Below are 22,393 nucleotides of genomic sequence, written 5' to 3'. Positions count from 1 at the left end.
TTTGGTGGTTCCTCAGTTTTGGTAGGCTTAGTTGGAGTTTCTGTGTCCGACATGATTGTGTTTGGATCTTTAACTGTATGTGTGTTAACAGATAGGCTCTGATACCACTTGTTAGGTCACACACACACTTTAGAGGGGGTGAATACAGTGTATAGTACACTCAAATCGAACTTTAAGAACTTAAGTAACAGAAAACAAACTTTATTGAAACAATAAACTCTGTTACAGTATGGAACTGTTACCTCTCAGTGATGAACAAATATCACGAGAGCTGCTAGGGTTACAATGAATAATCTTCTCGAATATATGATAACACTTATAGTGTAAACCCTATGTCTGTGTTTATATACTACACAGTTACAAGATAATCGCTAATTGATATGGAATATAATTCTGCTTCCTAAAATATATTAATCAGATGTCTTTTCTTCCAAGTATTCCATTCTTCACGAAATTCCTTCTTCATGCATATCTCTTCTTATGTTTATCTCGATCTTCTTTCCTTTAATCAGCTACTGTCCTTATCTGATCATCCTTCAGCACTAAAGTTCTGATATCTAACTTCTGATGATTATCTCCTCATAATATAAGTACTGATATCCTTAAGTCCTGACTTCCAGTATAAGTACTGATCAACAGTTAAGTACTGATTTATCCTGTTCAAGTAAGATCTGAAAGCTAAACATAAAACATATTAGCCATGACATTATCAAATATATCTAACAGTTGATATTAGAGATCCATTCACATTGACTGACAAGCCATATGAAGAGATCACACAGAAACACCTTGACAAAGTGCTTTCTGCTCAAGTAGTGATGGATACTCATGATGGTTATGAAGAAAAAGAGAAATTGATCTTATTTCTGAATGATGGCAGAACTTATAGATTATCTAGACTCTGATGTGCTGAAGAAATCTGTCAAAGAGCTCCAATATATTCATTATCTACTGGAGGTAAATTCTGATGTTATCAGGAAATGGTCAGAATATATTTTGAAGACAATAAAAAAAATTTACTCAGAATTTCTTGTGCAAGAATGACAGAGTATACTCCAATGATGACTGAGGATGATAGAAGAGAAATTCCTAAGAGGAAGAATTCTGCTAAGGTAGAAGTAATTCTGAAAGGAAGATGCTTATGCTATAATGAAGATTCTACACATCCAAGGGTAATCAGACTGGGAGATGGACTTGAAAGAAATCCAATTTCTGCACTCAGAGCTGCCATATATCAGATTGGTGATACTGAAGATGAAGAACTGCAGCAAGTCAAAGCTTAGTTACTTGAAGTTAAAATAAATGCAGAGACCAAGCTGATATCAGACTTTGTAAGGAATCATTATGGATTCAGGCTGATTCAGTGAATTTGGTAAAAGCTGCATGGACTGTAAGATGTATTTAGTTGTACATATAAACTCTCATTGCATTTGTACTTAAATGTTTTTGACATCATCAAATCTATAAACTTGTATATTTTTATAATTTACAAGTTGGGGGAGATTGTTAGATATATTTGTGATGTCATGTCTAATCTGATTTGTTTAGTTTCAGAACTTACTATCGGAACTTAACTTGAAATCAGAACTTACTGAAGACAGGAAGTTATCAGAACTTAAGCCATCAGGAATTACATCAGAACTTAAGTGCGGATACACTTCAGGGATGAAAAGCGGCTGATTTACAGGAGAGGATCTGGATTAAACAAAAGAATATATGCTTGGAGAGTTGTACATCTAAAGGACTACAGTAGATAATCTCTGATTGATGTATTTTAGGAAACATAATATATCATATCAATTAGGAGATATCTTGTAACTGTGTAGTATATAAACACATATTAGGGTTTACACTATAGGGGTTATCATTCACGAGAATATTATTCATTGTAACCCTAGCAGCTCTTAGTGATATCATACATCACTGAGAGAGTAGATTAAACCTACTGTAACAGAGTTTGATATATTGAATAAACTTGTTTTCTGTTACATACTTTTGTTTATAATCGAATTGATTGTAGATACTATATTCAACCCCCTTCTATAGTATCATTGAGGCCTAACAGATAGTTTAGTGGAACAACATTTGTTCGTATTTATCCAATAAATCTCACCAAGATCTATGCCTCTAAGTTCACAATCCTATTGTGGTAACTTAGTTAAGTCCAACCCAAAGGTCTAAAAGTATCATATACTTCAACGCGCCGTTCCACGATAGATGAGAGTACTTCGCTCTGGCGAACCCACTCCTTATCGATGATCTAGGGGTTAACGTGTTGGACATATTGGAAGACATCTAAACAACTTAATATAAACATTAGGGTTTTGTTAGTATTAAAACCCACAACCTTACAAGTTCAATGAACTCGTTTTTGACAAAATCGCCTCATGTCGGAAATAAAGGAGATTCGTATTTTATTCCGTGTTTCATAAACACGAGAATCTCATAATCGTTTGTAAATTTTAAAATTTTGAGTCATTACAGATTCTATCTTGTTTAGCAAGCATGGCATGGGTGACGTATCTAATACATACATTCATGCATGATTAATCTAATTAAAGCATCCATCATTAACTATTCTATACATACATTCATACATCAATATGTAAAGTGCAGAATGTAAACGTGCTTGGTTATGGCCATAATCTTATATGATCCTTTCAAGCTAATGAAAGGATTAGGGTCAATCTATGGTGAAAAATATAAATACAATTACAAGTCTTCATTCTTCTTGTCTCGATTGTTGCTCCTCCTCTTGGATCACCCTTTCTAGAAGTACATTACATTGAAACAACCTTAATAATAATGTACTTACATAAGAAAATTCGAGTTACATTCGAGGTTAAATAGTTACAAGAATAATGAAAACGACATGCAAGTCGTATTTATTAAATCAAAATAATAAACTTTAATCTGAAGGTCTTAAGGCCATAACCAGCACCATGCCCAAGTAAACAAATAAAAAACTTGAAAAAATATAGCGGGGGTCCGGGGGCGGTAGCCCCTGGGTGGGGTCTGGGGACGGCAGCCCCAGGCTGGGGTTGAGCTGTCAGGTCAGCTCGAATTTTTTTTCCGGAAGCCCAGTCTTGTACATAAATCTCAATTTCAGAACTACATATCATATTTGAACCAGGCTCTGCTACTACTACAGAAATCTCAATTTCAGAACTACATATCATATTTGAACCAGTCTCTGCAACTACTGCATCATATGCAGTTTCAGAAGCATGTATCATATACATACTAATCATTCCCCGTTTATCAGATCATGTCAATACATCATCTGTCCAACAGTTTATATCACTATATATAAACTAGACATCAATCATAACATACAAATCGCATACTGATCAGTCATGGAAAAATATAACGTGCTAGTATCATCATATACATATATAGGGATGCACAGAATTCTGGTATGGACCTGTAACCCGGACCGGACCGGGTCTACCGGTCCAAAACCTGGACCGGACCGGACATACCCGGTCCGGTCCCTGGTCCTTATAATTGAAAAAATTCGGTCTTCGGTCCGATTTGGTCCAAGACCTGAAAAAATCCGGTCCAGACCTGAATGGACATGAATTCATATATATAATTGTTTTACCTTTAGTTTATGTCTTATAAGATCATATATCTATACTATACTATAATAACCAGAATGGGGTATAATTTGGTATACCCCTATTTTGGTTGGTTTGGTTATCCTTTCAATCATGACCGTTAGATCTTCTTAATCAAATGATCAGGACGGTTCGATCTAAATATTAAAAAAAAATACACTAATCAGATTCTCGGGTTCGAATCTCACTAACAAAAAACATTTATATCATTATTTATGTGCTATTAAAGTTATCAAGTTTGAATTTTGCCAACAAAAAATATTTATATTATTTAATTATATATATTATCTACCCTAAACAATAATAACCTGTAATTTTGTTCAACCTCTTGGTTTAGTTATGCTCCCTTTTTAATATCTCTATTAATCACAATTGTTGGATCTTTTAAAACAAATAATCATATAATCGTTTGATTTTAATATCAAAAACATAAAAAATAAAAATTCTTAGGTTCGAATATCCCAATCTACATTCAAAATTAAACATTTATTTAAAATCAATCAACTACATATTATTTTAATACAAATAAAAATATAAGATATTATTAGAGACCCGTGCGATGCACAGGTTCTAAGCTAGTAAATATTAAATATTCACCCATATCATATTTTATTGATCCAAGTTAATAGATAATAAATTCATATAATAAAATAGATCGATACTACACTTTGAATTACTATCGTGGTTCGGGTCGGTCCGGTCCGGTCCGGTCCGGTTTTTGACCTTTGTGCAGCCCTATACATATACATCACGTGAATATACAGAAAACTCTATATAATAGTTTGATCATTAATCAACATAACAACATGCATACTAAATCTCACACATAAACGATATCAATATACATACATGGCAGATCTGATTCATGTTTAATATATTGAAAAACTGTCAAACACGTACCAAATCATCCCATTATACACATAGCTCTGATGCCATTGTTAGGGATTCAAGCAATAAAGAAAAGAAAAATTTTGAATCCCTACCGCAGGATCTATGTATAATGACTGGATAATTATGGAGAATAGGATCATGTACCTTAATAAAACTTTCGTATGATTGTACTGGAAGTTCTGATCTTGACGAATCACAACAGCCCTCCTTGCGAAGATCTGCTCTCCAAGGTATCCACACGAACATCCGACCGTCAAACGATCACCGGAGCCGGTACTAGCCGATTTGCTTGCTCTTCCTCTCTCTCTCTCTCTTTCTGTCTAGCCTCTCTAAGATGTAGAGCTGTTAGGGTTTTTTCTCAAAAACGTAATATGACTTTTAATCTTAAAAATATACATCTTAATGTATATATAGGGGAGAGAGGATTAAGGCCTAAACCTAACGGGCTTCTGAAAACAACCCATTCTGATTTTGGGTTTTATTTATTACTATTAAATTCGAATTCTAATATAATTAATCTAGTCTCACTTAATGAATTTAATAATTAAATTTGAATTAATATTAATAAAATATTTAAATTCATAATTTAAATAACACTCCGTTTTAAACGTTCTTTGTGTGTGACCCTTTAGGTTATTATTACGTTGGCAATAATTTTATTTTATAATTATAAAATTATAAACAATGAGCGGCATCTAGTAATACGTCATTGCTACCCAAGTAATAATAATAATTGGTGATTCAATTAAACTTTTCGTGAATAATGTACAATGTAATATAATCCCTTTAGCCTTATATTATAGATCCAACTCGAGGCATGCATTGTGTCGTCCTCTGTTAACGTTTAATCCTTGTTTCCTTGATCAATGAGTAAACTATTAAATAAATCAGTATTTGAGCTCGGTCATGCATTTTATAGTCTTACTCAATCAAGAGGCCAATAATATCACTCCTTTAATATAGGATGGTTAAATCCCATCTAGATCATTCGTATTTCTCATATGATTCATAATATACCCAATGTCTACTTTTATTATTACCCGGTCAAGGATAACTTTCAATAGTATCAAAGTATATTAATTCTCGTATAGAAATATAATGACTTCAGGTATAAGGATCAATACATCATTATCACTGTGAGATTAACTTATGACACTATAAACATGTAGTATCTCACAATGGGTCAATCCAACACCATGTATCTAATACATGTGCCTGTGTTTTGACTTTAGTATCACCATACCTGTGATCAATGAGATGTGATCATCAGTCAACAAACACACTAGTCTCAACGTATTTATTATCGTCCCTTAACAATAATACCTGACTAGGGACCTTTAGGAATATCAATACTATTCTCATAATCTCATTTCTAAGTCACGTACTCAGAGATATAGATTTACATATCATATTCCAAGGACATTTATTAATCTAACATTTTATCGCAGAAAATAAAGATATAATAAATTATTAAAGAATAATTCATAGAATCATAATTAATAATCCATATGTCTCATAACATAAACATAATAGTGTTGTCTCTTGGGCACACACACTAACAATAAGAACAGACATGCAATATATAAGTCACCACTATGCATACATAACACAGAATACACGAACTTATGAATCAATTACTACCAGGGGATTTCACCATACAGATATCGCAATCACTATCATACACAAACATATATGTTAAACTTTAGTTTGAGAGCAAAGAATATACCTGCAATTCAGTTAACGGTGTGATATATCATTACTACGAAGAAACCGAAGATGATTTGTCCGTTTGATTGAAGAAATCGTCGTCTAGGGTTTTTTCCCCAGTTCATTTTCTCTGTCCCCACTATCGTCTAATTTGTGTAATTAGATTTGTTTTTCCCCTTTACTAATACATAGAAAATTGGGTTTCGTTCCCTTATTACGTGTCATGTCTACGTGTATAGCCACGTCTGTCCCGTCAGATGCCCACTATGTTGCCGTTAGAAGATACAAGGGGTCAAACCTTTTTCCGTATGGTCAACACAAACGGGTTAACGGTCGTGTCATTACTGTCAACTTAAGTGGTACAAATGAGTCGCCAAAAAGATTGATGAAGATTTTGATATCTGCCACTAAATTCAGTGACCATTTTGAGACTTAACCCGATTTGTTTGCGCCGAAAGCGAAAGGGTTAATAGTCTTAGAGTCTCTGGATATTAAGTTCAATTTACTATATATTGAAAAAGTTGCAAATTATTTTTTCTTATTTTTTCATGTTAAATAAACTAAAATTGATCAGTACAGGAAAATCGTAGAATTGAAAAGATGCTGAATGCAGATCAATTCATCAAAGATATTAGTCCGAAACGCTTACATGGGAAAATAATGACAATGCATAATAGTATAATACAACTGAAATTCGAAAATACATAGTTGAACACTTGACAATGATGAAACTGAACGCCAGGGTAGCAGCGTTGTTTATCGATTACTTTAGGCCTGAGACAGTTTGGACAATGGTGAGGCCTACCACTATAGTTGCAGCTACGAATGAAATGATGGACCATGGATTGCTGAAATACTTATTCTTCAACATCAACTTCCACTCAAACCAGCTCGACCTCCATTGGTGATACCAGTCTTTGCTGTACTCGTTCAGTTCACTACAAGTATCAGTAAAGTAAAAGTCTCTCTCATTCTCTACTACTTCCTGGTGCAGATTGTTGAACAGGTCTGCTACCAGCTGATGATCTTCACCAAGCGAATTAACAAAGATATCATTCTGGACTAGCAATTTCACATCCTCGGCTGTGTTAATAAGGCTGTCCATCAAGATTATGTAGCTGGTTATGTGCTTCTTGGAGTACAGACATTGTTCAAATGCTATTAGATTACGGAAAAATGTCTCAGTTGTATCATTTACTGTCAACTGTGGAATGTGTAGCTCTCCAGTATCTTTATCAAATGATACCTCAAATAATCCTCCTGAAAGTTGTGGAATGAAACGGACCCCAGCTTCTTGTAGCTCAGTAGTAGTTCTAGTTTTAGAATATTCAGATCTGACATTCAATGATATAACATGTTCTGCGTCAGGCGGTTGTTCTGTGTTAGGAGGCGGTAGGTGAAGTATAAGTAGGAAATCAACAAAATGCAATGCAAAATTAACATCAATATTCTCTAGTCTGTTTGTTATCCCCACTTTCCCAAAATATTTGCGCAAATCTTTTGAAAAAGAATCAGAATGAGAAGACACCTTTTGTAGATCATCCAATATCGCTAATAGACCTTCAACGAAAACGAGTGGAAGCTGATTCTCAAGTAACAACATATCATGCATTATGTCACTTGTCCCCCATGACTTTAGACTTAATAAAAGTGGATCCGCTATTCCGCTGAAGCGCTTCTTGTCCTTTCCAATCATCAGAATAATAAAAATGCTATCAAGTAGAATCATCTTAGAAAACTCTGCGGCATTAAACTTGAAATCTTGATAATAGGCACGGATAGAATTTTCTTCTCTAGTGGCATATTCACACAACTCCGTTAAATTTACTCCGCGCATAATTTTCAAGTTATTCAAACATCTTAATTTGTGCGTTTCCATGGCTTGCAAATGGCTCTTACCATGATGAAGTGGCCCAATTGAGACTACTAGAGGTGTGAAGGATTCTTCTTTTACTTTCCTATATTTCTCAGAAACTTTGTAGATTAAACCAATATCACGATACTTGCTAGGCAATGCAGCTATTTCCTCTTCCAGAAAAGATTCTAAACTTTTACCATCAAATTTTTCAGCTTCAATGGCATCGTGTTCACTTAGCTTAATGTGTTTGTTATTTTTTCTAAATGAGAATTTCGTTGTTGCTTTCTCAGTAATATTCATGTCCTCCATCTTTATCTTCTTTTACTGGAAGGCAAAATCACACAGACCTAAATATATTATCTAACAATACAGTAAAAATAAACAGACAGATGCAGGATTTGACTCAAGAGAAAACCTAAGTAACTAAAAAGCCTGAGAACCGCTGATTACTTAGGATCAACAGTACTGTTGAACCTATTCATAGTTAATATGGCCCCGTCAGTCAAAAAAAATTACTCCTATATAACAACTAACAAAATATATTTTCAAATCAATTACAATAGAATGAAAGTAAATACAATGGAGTATATTGAGATTAAAATCAATGAAATTCTTTCGAACTTTAAAATAGGTACTTCAACTTTAACGTCTTGCTTGTTTCTTCACTTCAATGTTTTCACAAGGCTCTCTTTTGAGATGGCACAAATACTTCAATGTTTTCACAAGGCTCTCTTCTGAGATGGTACAAATATGGGTAATGTTTTTAAGGTGGGTTGTGTTAAATATATGATCCTACTCGGATCTTCCTCTAACACCTTAATATTTTAGATGAGCGGGTGATTCAACATCGTATCAGAGTTTAGGGTGATGAATTTATTGTGCGCCGGTGTTCCACTCTTCGACCCATAAATGGACGGGTCTTCCTCTAACACTTAGTCAGATATTTGTCATTATTATTAGGAATATATTGACTATTGATATGTCAAGTGAGGTGACATGGGATAGGATGTAATTTGGGTTGTTGAAATCCCATGCCTTTCAATGTTACATGAAATATTGCATCTTTATTATACTTGTATTTTTCATTTTTTTTCTTTTTAAATTATGGAAATTGGCATCTTAGGTGCACTTGTTTTAAAAGAAGAGTGCTAAAGATGACAAAAATGCCCAAGTATAACTTGTATGAGTTTTGGTTATTACACCCTTTTTCCCATTTATAAATAAAGAATTTGATACTCACTTCCCAAACCCCCAAATTTGAATTGTTTTTATATACCTAAATGGGGACGGGTAGGAGAGAGGAACGAGAATCAACTTTAATTCTACTCTCTTAATTTTTATTTAAACAATTAAATATAAATATCTAATACCAAAATAAATTTATGAACCAAGAATATATTAAAATAATATAAAATGAATATATTTAATTAAATAAAAATTATTGACTTAAAATATTTTCAATTAAAAATAATAATTTCAACACTCAACCAAACACTTGATATTAGAGATAATACCTCAGCTCAATACCCACCTTTTGATTTCTGATTTTGGATTCCTTATTTTAATTAATAAATAACAAAATAAAATATATAATAGTAAACTAGGTGAATGCCTTCTCTAACTAAAATCAATGTCGTAAAAATCGCTAGTCGGATGAGGGCGGTTAAGGTACACCTTAGAGTTTAATTCGGTCGGAGATTAATCGGAATGATTAATTGATTGTATTTAGATATTTTTTATATATAATTTAATTTCAATATTAAAAAAATATAATAGATAAATATTCTCATTTCATATATTAGTTTCATTTTCTATTAAAAAGTTGTATTTTTATAATTTTACTTTTAATTTGACCATTTTTTTTAGTTTTTGACCGAATAATTCGGCTTAATTACTGACCGTTTTTTGTCAATTTTGACCTGTTTTGAAAATTACCTATTTACCCGGTGTAAGAGTTTTTTAAGAAACACGACCCTTAGTTATACAAGCACGATAATGACATTACATAAAAATAAACAGATTAATCAATATTACAAAATTGGGAAGATATGTAAAACTCTAGTCAAGATGAAATGGGCATGGTCTGTTGAGCAATTAATTATAAACTAAGCGATTTAGGCCGTCGTCTAGTAGCCCCAACTTTAAAAATCCCCAAAATGTAATGTACCTCTATACAAATATTTTTTTATTATTAATTAAAAATTCATGTTTATACTTATACTAGCATAATAACCCGTGCCGCACGGGTCATTTTCTATAGTTTTTTTATGCATGCAATTATAATGTGTTTTTAGTTATATTCTTATTTGTAAATGTTGTATAATGTCTAACGTATTTATCTGTGTATCATTTTCATACAAGACGTTACTAAATTACACAACGTTTTCAATATAGCGTATTAAGAAAAATATATGTATTCTTGTTTGTGTTGTATAATTGTATTTAATGAATGAATATAAACAGGGTAGTCAGTGTACATTAAACTTAATATGTAGAATGTGGTTGGTATGTTTACAAAGAAAAAGTTAAAAACTAACATATACGTTGAATACAGAGTTGACCAAAATTTTTTAATTTCATTTAAATAAACTATATAACTGGTCTATATTATTACTGAGTTATCTACTAACTTACATTTAACTTACTCAATTTAAAAAAAAATAAAAAATGAATAACTGGATTGAGAACTACTTGCAATCATAATATAAAATAATATAAAATTTACACTACTGTTAATATAAAAGTCGATTTTAATGAAAAATGTTAGTTTTTGAAATTTAACGTATGTATGTTTGGAAAAATGTTAGTTTTTTTACACTACTCTTAACAAAATAAGATTAAGTTATATGTATCTATGTTAGCATGTGAATTATCGTATGTTACATTTCTTAGAAAATTAGGATGATTTCAATTATTTATATATTAAATATATGATTTATGTACATGTATAATCATTATTAATATCTAGTGAGGCAATTGATTACTTAAATAACATTTTTTATAATTATTCAAAAATTAAAATTATGTTATAAATAAATTGCAATAATTTATATATGGTATTCACATTATCACTGACAAACAATCCATATCTGTTTTTTACGCGACCGAGTATCAATCATGTAACATAAAAATAAATGATATATTGTAAGACTTATTATTGATATTCATGATTTTTTTTCAAGAATTTGAAAGAAAAATTGTAATTATATTGTTATTTAAACTATTTTTAAGTTTCTTTCATTACAACTCTAATATTTCTTCACATAATAATTTGATAATATTGTATACTATTTTCCTAAAATTAAATATTTTTCAATTCGATAAAGTTTTATAAATATTAGTTGAACTGGTTAATTTCTTCAAATTATTGAACAATATATATATATATATATTAAATAGTATAAAATGTATGGAATCAAATGCTACAATATAGTATAGATATAACTTTTATTTGAATAATGGAAAATATTAAAATAATTCAAAATATTTGTACAATATTATCTTGATCAATAAATATTGTTTATCTAAAAGAATTCTTTTTAAAATGCTAGTTTTTTTAGAGTTAAGAATGAAAAATAAATCGATTTAATATATCATCGTAGTTTTAACAAATCTCGTGAGATCTCATATCAAATTTCAAATATTTTTAAAATCGGGACAAGTCCCAAAACACTATTGCGTTATCAGTAAAGTTAATAATTTTAATACAAATAATCAATTGACGTGATCCTATAAATACCTCAAACACATTAATTTGTATTAATATAAAATATCAAAAAATTTCACATTATTGGTAAGATATTCTCGTCTAACTTGTAATTTAAATTTACTAAACGTAGAATGTGACAATGTTTTTCGGCTAGTCATGTAGTCAAATTTCGAGTATTTTTTGAACAATGAGCCAAATTCTGATTTCAAATTCAAAATAAACTAAAATTCATTGACTCATTATAATTCGAACTTATCTAAATATTTAATACCAATCTAGATTATTTATATACAGGCGATTCTATTTTCAATATTTTCTTTAAAACTTATATATATACATTTTAATTACTTTTTATAATAAAAAATTGTTAAAAATATATGAGATATATTTTCAAACTAAAAAATAATAAAAAATAAAATAATAATCCATTTATGTATTATACCTAACTTTATATCTGGAATTCAGTTCTTTAAAATTAATTGTACAAATATTTAAGTAACTATCATTTTTTTTTGCGGAATTCAAGTAGCTATCTTTAAAGTTAAATAAAATATTTCTTTAGTACACTTACATATTATGTGTATGATAAAAAACACATTTGACAATATGGTGTGGTGGTACGAGATTGTATAGAAGAATGAAGCAACCCGAGTTCGATTCTCACAAAACACAACTTTTATATAAATATTAAAAACAGGGGTAGTTTAGTCTTTTCAATGAGATTTTTTAATCTCACAATATTATCCCATTGTTGTGCTATTATATATAGAAGACATTTGAATACCCCAAAAAATATTATTTTTAGATATTATAAAATTTTTGTACCAACCTTTTAAATAAAAATATAAAATTTTATTTCTTTAAATATCAATACTTAAAAATTATTTTTTTAAGTTTATTTAAATTTATTCTATTTTAATGGTGTACTTAGTTGATAAGTACTTGTAATTAACTAAGTAGTTACTATTTTTTATTTTAAAAATTTTATTTAAAATTATGATATTAAGAGATTTTTTCATAAATACTCGATTTTTAAAAAAATCATTACAACACTATCATTTTTAAAAATAAAAATTGTAAATACATTTTGCAACCTTGTTTACAACTCAAACTTTTGAAAAATACTTGTAAAAGAGAAAATACGTTTTGCAATTTTGTAATTTTATTTGCAATCTAAAATAGTCGCAGTTTAGATTAAATGCAACCTAAAATATAAAATATTATGTAAAATAAATTTTCTGAACAAAACAATAATTTTGTAAATATTTCAGAAGTTCGTAAAATCACAAATAATTTTACAAAAGATAGGATTTTTGGTAAATTCCTTATTATTAAAATATTTGAACAAAATTATATATATATATATATAATTAAACTCTATAACTATTAAAAAAATCATGCAAAAAATTAATCAATAACATAAAAAAATTTCTACATGAAAATTAATATAAAAATTTCATTATAAAATATTAAGTAAATTTCATTTAATTTATATATATTTCATTTTATTTTTGAAAGCAATGCCTCGTATTTTACTCTAGCCTAAGGTCTCTCAATCTTTGGCACCCTGAATTACTTATAAATTAAAAGATACATGTATTTTCTAATTTATGAGTTAACTCTAAGTTGTTTATAAAAATATCCTCCCGTGTTATTTCATACATAATCAATCATACTTAGTCAAACGATACAATCATGTGTGTGTGATTCCTTGAAAATTAAAAATAATACTCCCTCTCTCCCTCTAATTTGTTTACATTTTTCTATGATGTCGCTTCCAATTGTTTATGTTTCAAAATTTTTCAAAAATAGTAAAAAATTTATAATTTTTTGAATAACTACATCTCTACTTCCATTATACTCACTTTACACATATAATATTAATTTATCTCACTACTTTACTCACTTTTTTAACTTTTCTCCAATATTTTATCAATTTTCTTAAATTCGGTCTTGAACCTAAATATAAATATTTGGGAGGGACGGAGGGGCAGGAAATTAGCTAATTTAAGCATAATTGGTCTACTAAAAAAAATCATACCAAGTCTAATGAAAGTACAGAAGAGTGAACCTGGATTTGAAGCAGAATGATGAAGAGGGGAATTTATTTCAAAGCCAGCCTCGCCAATTTTAGACGCAAAAGTAATGGTTGCAGCCGGCAGGGCTGTTATTTTATAGCCAGACGACCTCGTCACCTTGACAACATGTGGTTATAACTATCGGAAAGAGTTGACGAGCCAATAGAGAGATAGTCAACTTAACAACATGTAGTTATAATAACTAGCTTACGTCTCTTTATTAATATTTATATATTTTCTTTTTTCTTTTATATAATTTTATTAAAATTTTATATAAGTATTAAAATATTAAATAATAATTATATAATTATAATTTTATAGTGTATAATTTCAATTTAATTTTAAATAGAATAGAAAATATATAATTGATGAGATCTTATTCATAAATAATAATGTAAATATTTGTTCTTGGTGACTTTCGAACCTGAAAACTTATATGTATCCTTATAAAAATAATAATATAAATATTTGTTGTTAACGGGATTCGAATATAAGAACTTATATGTATCTTTATAAATAATAATATAAATATTTGTTGTTAACGGGATTCGAACCTGAGAACTTGTGGAGTGTATTTTTTTAGTTTGTGGATCTAATGGCTCTGATTATTTGATGAAAAAGATCCGATGATCGTGATTTAAAGGGATAACCAAAATGAGGGATCAATCAAACTACAAATTAAAACTCATTCCGGTTATCATAGTATAGTATAAATGACCACAGAGAAAAGGATGCGAGACTAAAAAGAATAGAGCTATTAGCGAAATAAAGCAACTAATTTGTCATTTTTTTTGCTAAAAAATCTTTAAACTTATTTTTTCACTAACAATCTCAATAAACTTTCATAAAACATAAATATGATTGATCATAGTTAAATTTGGCTGACAAGTATTGACGAGGATTAAACCATATCATAGGTGGCATCATGATTTAAGTTAATTAAAATATAAACTAGCTTATAATCCATATAATGTACATTAATTTTTTTTAATATTTTAATTATGAAATTCATATTTTTTTTATAATTATATATAAAAAAATCATCTTTAATTTATTTCGAGCCTTCGTAGTGAGTAGGTAAGCTCACCGAATCAAATTAAATTTCAATTTTCAAAATACTACTTTTACAACAATCTTATTATTTTCCTTACACTCTTATCAGTTAACATGATATCCATATGAATCATTGTATTAGCCGTGGTAAGTTTTACCCTATTTTAGTCCTTATGTTTAAATTTATTCATTTAACATTATTTATATTTTTAATTTATTTTAATTTTTGATATCATTTTAATATATATATTATGAACGAAATTTTATTTGTTATATATGAATATCTTATTGACATAATTTGAAATTTAATATTTTATTATTTAATATATTTAAAATTGAAGTTATCGTTATCGAATACCGAATCTCGACTTTTGATAATATTATAAAATTATCATTTTTACTCATATAATATAAAAGATATAATTAAAATACCTATTCTATTTACAATATTTTAAAATATAATTCAAAACTCTTTATTTTTAAATTTGAATATATACTCTATTTAAAATATGTTAAAAAAAATTCAAACCCCTTTCATTTATATAAATTAGGATAATCCCTCTATTTGTCATATCGGAAGTTGAAATTATATTTGATAGGAGATAAAAATAACCCTAACTGCGTAATAAATAAGTGCAATAATTATGCCTGATTTGGTCCAAAAACGAAACCTAGTTATTAAGGCCCAACAATTACTGTGTCATTAATTGGGCTCAAAGGGCCCGTACACCAATGATTTATTATTAAAATTCGTAGGCCTAGTAGCAGCCCAAATTGTGATTGAGAAAACAAGTTCAAATCAGAATCTAACTCTCAAAAGACTAGTTCTCAAACCACACAATCCTATAAGGAAGCAAATCCCTACATTCTAGGACTCCAAAATCTATTCTAACTCTGAGACTTGCCCACCAAGTCTCTTAACCTTAATTCAATTCAATGCATCCTATGCCTATATGAGGGGCCTCACCCCACAAATCAGAACTATGTTTTTTGACTTGATCCTTGGCAAACAGCAATGTACGTAGGCATCTTGTGAAGGCATACCGAGTCACGAGACACAAGAGCAGTCAAATCGAGGCTCGAAACTCACGAACCTTAGCAATAAATACACCCTAATTTCTTACCCATAATATTTGGCGTCGTCTGTGGGAAAGCATAACAACAACCATGGTGAACACAACGTCCCTGAAGGAACATCGGCTGGGACGAACCAAACAATCTCATCAGTGGTGGAGATACCCCAACACTCAACCTATGCCTCCACCCAAGGGGGAACCCTGGTAGGAGCAACTGAGCCTCAGCCACAAGGGACGAATCCCCCGGCTCCTAAAGGGACGAATCCCCAATTTCAGCAGCTACATGCACCTGTGAATTCTCGACCCGTTGGGTATGAATATTCAACGTTCATGGCCACTAACCCCCTTACGGGATGCCCCTATACCCCGAGTTTGGAGGAAGTGGACACTCTAATCGAAGTGAAGCACAAGGGAAAACGCCCCAATATATACGTGGCTTGGCACCTATTCCGGAGGATCAAGAATTCTCTGGAACTTATACTGATAGAGACTCCAAGTCATCGGATGACGATGTTGCTCCGAGAAGGTGGTGTGCTGGTAAAAAGCCGATGTCTGATGCGAACCAGCGCCCTAGGAGCACTCAAGGGACGTGTCCCCAAGAAGTCCAGGAGAGGATCAGGGCTCATGAAGCTGAGATCCAAAGGCTGAAGCGCGACTTGGAGCACCTGACCCCAAGACCCCCACTTGCTCCGAGGCGGAGAGATCCTCCTCCAATGATATACTTGGATGGTACAATACCAAGAAGTGATGTTGCCCCAAGGGCTGATCCAAGTGATTTTATGCCCCTAGGAGATCCTGATGACCCAACTCCACCATTCACTGAAGAGATAATGAATGCCCACATCTCAAGGAAGTTTAAAATTCCTACCATCAAAGCATATGATGGTACTGGCAATCCGGCAAATTATGTCAGAACGTTTTCTAATGCCCTGTTGCTACAGCCCGTGAACGACGCTATCAAGTGTCAGGCCTTTCCTCAAACCCTGTCGGGTATGGTTCAAATGTGGTATATCCGTCTACCCCGAAACTCGATTGGATCTTTTAAGGATTTGAGCCAAGCTTCCATCAAACAATTTATCAGTGGTAGATTACATGAGAAGAGTTCAGCATCCCTCATGAACAGTGTGCAAGGAGCAAAGGAGTCCTTGAGAGACTATTTGAACCGTTTCACAAAGGAAGCCTTGAAGGTCCCAGATTTTGATGACAAGGTAGCTATGATAGCACTGCAACAGGGAACTAGAGATGAGTTATTCAAGATGTCCTTAGCCAAGCGCCCCCCTGAAAGCATGTTACAGCTCCAAGATAGGGCCGAAAAGTATATCAAGGTGGAGGAAAGTATGAAAAGGACGGTGGTGAACAACGAGCCCGCTGGTGGAAAGAAACGGAAGACTGATCCAGAATACAATGCCAAGGACAAATATCCTAGAGTTGAGAAAGACGTTGACTCAACCCCGAAAAAGGGAGGGCCTGGACAAAAGTTTACCGAATATGCTAGGTTGAATTCCCCTAGAAGCCATATCTTAATGGAAATCGCGAAAGATAGGGATGTTCGTTGGCCTAAACCCTTGAAGGCTGATCCTGCAAAGCTAGATAAAAGCAAATATTGTAGATTCCACAAGGATGCTGGTCATGACACCGATGAGTTCCGACAACTGAAGGATGAAATCGAATTCCTGATCCGAAAAAGGAGATTGGGTAAGTATATTGGGGATGGAGAGAAACCCAATAATGGAAGGAGGAAATTTGATGATCGTAGGAGAGATCAAGATGATCAGGGGCGAAACCCTCAACCCCGAGGGCCAGTGATAAACACGATCTTTGGAGGACCAACCGCCGCTCGATCGTCTAAAAACTCGAGGAAAGCTTATGTTAGAGAAGTCATGCACATAGTGGGGGAAGCTCCGAAATGTACCAGGACAGGAGTTGTAATCGTATTTGATGATTTCGACTTGGAAGGGGTCAAGTTTCCCCATGATGATTCCCTAGTCATAACACCCATAATAGGGAACAGTCCGGTGAAAAAAGTCCTTGTAAACAATGGAGCATCGGTGGATATCTTACTCTATGATACCTTCATAAGGATGGGTTACAATGATTCTCAATTAACCCCAACTGATATGCCGATATATGGTTTCACTGGAGTCGAGTGCCCCGTGGAAGGAATAATTAAGCTGCCTTTGACTATGGCTCATGAACTAAGGCAAGCAACATAGATGTTGAATTTTGTAGTAGTAAAGGCTAGATCAACTTACAATGCAATCATGGGAAGGACAGGTATACATGTCTTTAAGGCAGTCCCCTTGTCCTATCATTCCGTGATCAAGTTTCCGACTAGGAACGGAATAGGAGAAGAAATGGGAGATCAGAAGATGGCCAGAAGCTGTTATGTAGCCTCGCTAAGGGCAGATGGAGTAGGGGGGCAGGTCTTGCCTATTGAAGATCTGGATATCCGTGAGAATAATGAGAAATGAGGAAAGCCTGTAGAAGAATTTATCCCGGTTCCTTTGGCTCCCGAGGACCCTGAAAAAGTAACTTTCATCGGAGGATCATTGGAGGAGCCCCTTAAAGGGAAGTTAGTAAGGTTCTTGCAAGAGAATAATGATGTGTTTGCATGGTCGGCAACAGATATGCCCGGTATAGATCTGGAATTGATCACCCACAAGTTGAACGTAGATCCTAATCGAAAGACCGTGAAGCAGAAGAAAAGGAGTTTTGCCCCTGAAAGGCAGGAAGCAATCAAGTAAGAAGTAGAGAAGCTCTTAGAGGCTGATTTTATTGAAGAGACACAGTTTCCGGAATGGTTAGCGAATCCTGTAATGGTAAATAAGGCTAATGGAAAGTGGAAAATGTGTGTGGATTTCACTGATCTGAATGATGCATGCCTAAAGGATTGTTTCCTGTTGCCAATGATAGATACGCTGATAGACGCGACTGCTGGTCACGAGGTGTTAAGCTTTATGGATGGGTTTAGAGGCTACAATCAGATCAAGATGCATAAGGATGACATCCCAAAGGTATCATTCATCACCGACTTTGGTGTTTTTTGTTATCTCGTTATGGCATTTGGTCTCAAGAATGCAGGAGCTACCTATCAAAGGTTGGTAAATAAGATTTTTAAAGATCTTACTGGGAAAACCATGGAAGTATATGTAGACGGCATGTTAGTCAAGAGTCTTGTGAAGACTGACCATATAACCCATTTGAGGGAAGCTTTTGAGGTCCTAAGATACCACAAAATGATGTTGAATCCTGCAAAGTGTGCTTTCGGAGTGAGATCTGGAAATTTTTTGGGATTGATGGTCTCCAAGAGGGGAATTGAAGCAAATACTGATAAGATAAAGGCCATTTTGGACATAGAGCCTCCGCGGTCTATCAAGGATGTTCAAAAACTCACTGGAAGGGTTGGTGCCTTGGCACGATTTATCTCCAAATCTGGAGACAAGTGCTTGTCATTCTTCAAAGCCTTGAAGAAAGTAAAAGATTTCATATGGACCGAGGAAAGTCAAGAGGCATTTGAAGGATTGAAGAAATACATGGTTCAAGCCCCGTTGTTGGCCAAACCAGTCCTGAATGAAACTTTGTACTTATATCTGGCCATTTCAGAAAATGCCTTGAGCGTCATATTGGTTAAGGAGGAACTTAAAGTCCAGAAACCCGTATATTATGTCATCAAGATTCTGCACGGAGCCCATAGGGTTTACCCAGTGCACACCCGGATTATAGCGGTTGCGGGTTACCTACGATTAAAAAAAAGGATTCTGCACGGAGCTGAGTTGAATTATTCGACTATTGAAAAGTTTGCTTTAGCCCTGGTGATGGCCTCAAGAAAGTTGTATCCTTACTTCCAAGCTCATAAGATTGAGGTACTAACGAATCAACCTTTGAGAAACATCATTCACAGTCCTAAATCTAGTGGGAGGTTGATTAAATGGGCCATTGAGCTGGGAGAATTCGATATAAAGTATAAGCCACGAACGATGATAAAATCCTAGGCCTTGGCTGACTTCTTGGTTGAATGTACCATCCCCAACCAAGAAGTCGGGGGGCAGGGAGATACCGAACCTCAGGGCATGGAGGGAAAAGAAGATAATGAAGGAGGACAGGACAAGGACAAGGAATTCTGGGTTCTCTATTTTGATGGAGCATCAAAAACAAATTCGAGTGCAGCAGGGCTAGTTTTACAAAGCCCGATGGATTCTTGATTGAATATGCTATGAAGTTAGACTTTCGAACTACAAATAATGAAGTCGAGTATGAAGCTCTGATAGCTGGCCTTGGCCTAGAAGGCACGTTAAGAGTTAAAAACTTGAAAGTTTGTGGGGACTCGAAACTGGTGGTATCCCAGGTCAAGGGAGAGTTTGAAGCAAGGGATGAAACCATGGCGAAGTATGCATGCCTAGTGAGGGTTGTGATGACTCAGTTCGATGAATGTCATGCTGAGCACATTTCAAGGGAAGAAAATGCTAAGGCTGATGCGTTGTCCAAGTTCACTTCATCAAATATAGAAGAAAGTTCTGGGAGCGTATATTTTCGTGTTTTGAAAACACGCAGCATATATGTCAAGCTGGTTGCCCCCATACGGCTTGGAGGGTCATGGATAGATCATATTAAAGCTCATTTACAAACCGGATGGCTTCCTAGTGATGTCATGGAAGCAAGAAAGTTGTCTGTAAGGGCCTTAAGATATTCTCTGATCGACGGGATTCTTTATAAAAGGTCTTTCGTAATTCCTTACTTAAGGTGTTTGAGGCCGGATGAAGCTCGACTTGCCTTGGAAGAAGTACATGAAGGTATTTGTGGTCAACACTTGGGGGCAGGGCCTTGGCCCACAAAATTACTCGTTTAGGCTTCTACTGGCCAGAAATGATGGTTGATACTAAGGAATATGTGAAGAGATTTGAACGTTTTCAGAAGCATGCCCCTGTAGTAAGGCAGCCTCCCGAAATGCTTACTTCCATAAACTCCCCAATCCCGTTTGCTATGTGGGGAATGGATATTCTCGGGCCTTTTCTAATGGCTACTGCTCAAAGGAAGTTCTTGATTGTAGCAATTGATTAATTTACTAAGTGGATTGAAGCTAAGCCTCTGGCAAAGATTACAACTAAACAAGTCGCTCAATTCCTATGGGAGAATATTATGTGTAGGTATGGGATTCCCCGAATCTTGGTGACTCATAATGGAATACAATTCAATAATGAGGAGTTCAAGAAGTACTATGAGGAGAATGAGATTGAGATGCGGTTCACTTCCGTGGCCCATCCTCAAGCCAATGGGCAAGCAGAGGTTGCAAATCGAATTATTCTAGATGGATTAAAGAAGAGGATTGAGAAGTCCAGAAATAGTTGGGTGGATGAAATACTTCCAATACTTTGGGCTTACAGAACCATATGTAGAGTCACGACAGGAGCAATGCCCTTCATGTTGGCATATGGAGCAGAAGCAGTCATTCCAGTAGAGATATCTCACTTATCTCCAAGGGTCCGGGCATACAATGCTGAAGAAAATGAGGAAGGCCAAAGGTTAGCTCTGGACTTAATAGATGAAGTGCGGGATGAAGCACATGCGAGGATTGTGGAATATCAGAAAAAGCTTCATTCTATTACAACCTAAGGGTGAAAGAAAGGTTTTTTAAATAAGGAGATCTAGTCTTAAGGAAGATTGAAGCATCAGGAGTTGCCTGAAAGGAAAGCTCGCCCCAAACTGGGAAGGGCCGTACAAAGTTAAAAGTGTTCAAGGACGATGATCTTACAAGTTGGAGATGATGGAAGGAGATGAAGTTCCAAGGACTTGGCATGCCCAAAAGCTAAAGATCTATTATATATAGCTCGGAGGAAAAGAAGTGCATACCAGCTAAGGTGACAACAAGGTTCAAAAGCACCATGAAGCTTTTTTTGCTTAGGATTTTATATTTCAGTTCAATAGGGTTTATATTTTAGCTTATGACTATTAGGGTCGAACCCATCTTATGTAAGGTTTTGAAAGACCAAATTATATTCTTGAACCTACGATTTTCCCGATTTTAAAAGACCAAGTTATGTTCTTTAAGTAATGTTTTACTAAGCTTCGAGAGGCCAAAGTCATAAACTTAAACAAAATAAAAAATAAAACAAGAACCAAAGGATACTTCATAAAAGTTCAAAAGTATTTTACAAAAAGAAGGAAATGTAAAAGGAAGAAACTAAGCAGTTGATTTAGAAGTCCTAGACTCCTCGTCAGAGCCACTCTCGAATCCACTCGCCGAGTTATCCTCGGAAGTTTCTTGAGTTGGCCCCTCGGAAGTTTCCTCAGAAGTGTCCGCCGAAGTCTCCTCAGAAGTATCTTCGGACGCCTTTTGAGGTGCTTTCTTTGGAGACTTTTCCACTCTGGCCATCTTCGTGACAGGCTCAGCTTCTTCCTCGGAA

At 33.7% G+C, this 22,393-nt stretch overlaps 2 protein-coding genes across 3 annotated transcripts; one reads left to right on the top strand and one right to left on the bottom strand.

Moving 5' to 3' along the window:
• Positions 1-6,815: 6,815 nt before the first annotated feature.
• LOC141659339 (UPF0481 protein At3g47200-like) lies at positions 6,816-14,004 on the bottom strand. 2 transcript variants are annotated; one of them, XM_074466149.1, is made up of 2 exons: positions 13,857-14,004; positions 6,816-8,400 (listed from the first exon to the last, which is right to left on the bottom strand). In XM_074466149.1, exon 2 carries the CDS (start codon positions 8,383-8,385, stop codon positions 6,982-6,984), a length of 1,404 nt encoding a protein of 467 aa, XP_074322250.1. In that variant the 5' UTR covers positions 8,386-8,400; positions 13,857-14,004; the 3' UTR covers positions 6,816-6,981. The 2 variants fall into 2 exon arrangements, with proteins under 2 accessions (XP_074322250.1, XP_074322251.1); XM_074466150.1 differs by having other exon boundaries at positions 6,816-8,810; positions 13,857-13,999.
• Positions 14,005-20,205: 6,201 nt separating this feature from the next.
• Positions 20,206-21,050, top strand: LOC141661179 (uncharacterized). Its single transcript, XM_074468162.1, has 2 exons — positions 20,206-20,708; positions 20,810-21,050. Exons 1-2 carry the CDS (start codon positions 20,206-20,208, stop codon positions 21,048-21,050), a joined length of 744 nt encoding a protein of 247 aa, XP_074324263.1.
• Positions 21,051-22,393: the final 1,343 nt, after the last annotated feature.

Source organism: Apium graveolens, chromosome 5, assembly GCF_009905375.1.
Source record: "Apium graveolens cultivar Ventura chromosome 5, ASM990537v1, whole genome shotgun sequence".
Lineage (NCBI taxonomy): Eukaryota > Viridiplantae > Streptophyta > Magnoliopsida > Apiales > Apiaceae > Apium > Apium graveolens.
Note: the sequence above shows the minus strand (reverse complement) of the source record. Positions and strands in the feature narration are given on the sequence as shown.

Excerpts from the sequence above, each read along its gene's own strand:
- LOC141659339 (XM_074466149.1), bottom strand. The coding sequence starts at position 8,385 with ATGGAGGACATGAATATTACTGAGAAAGCAACAACGAAATTCTCATTT.
- LOC141661179 (XM_074468162.1), top strand. The coding sequence starts at position 20,206 with ATGAAGTTAGACTTTCGAACTACAAATAATGAAGTCGAGTATGAAGCT. Across the intron at positions 20,709-20,809 it reads GACGGGATTCTTTATAAAAG|GGCCTTGGCCCACAAAATTA; the intron begins GTCTTTCGTAAT and ends ACTTGGGGGCAG.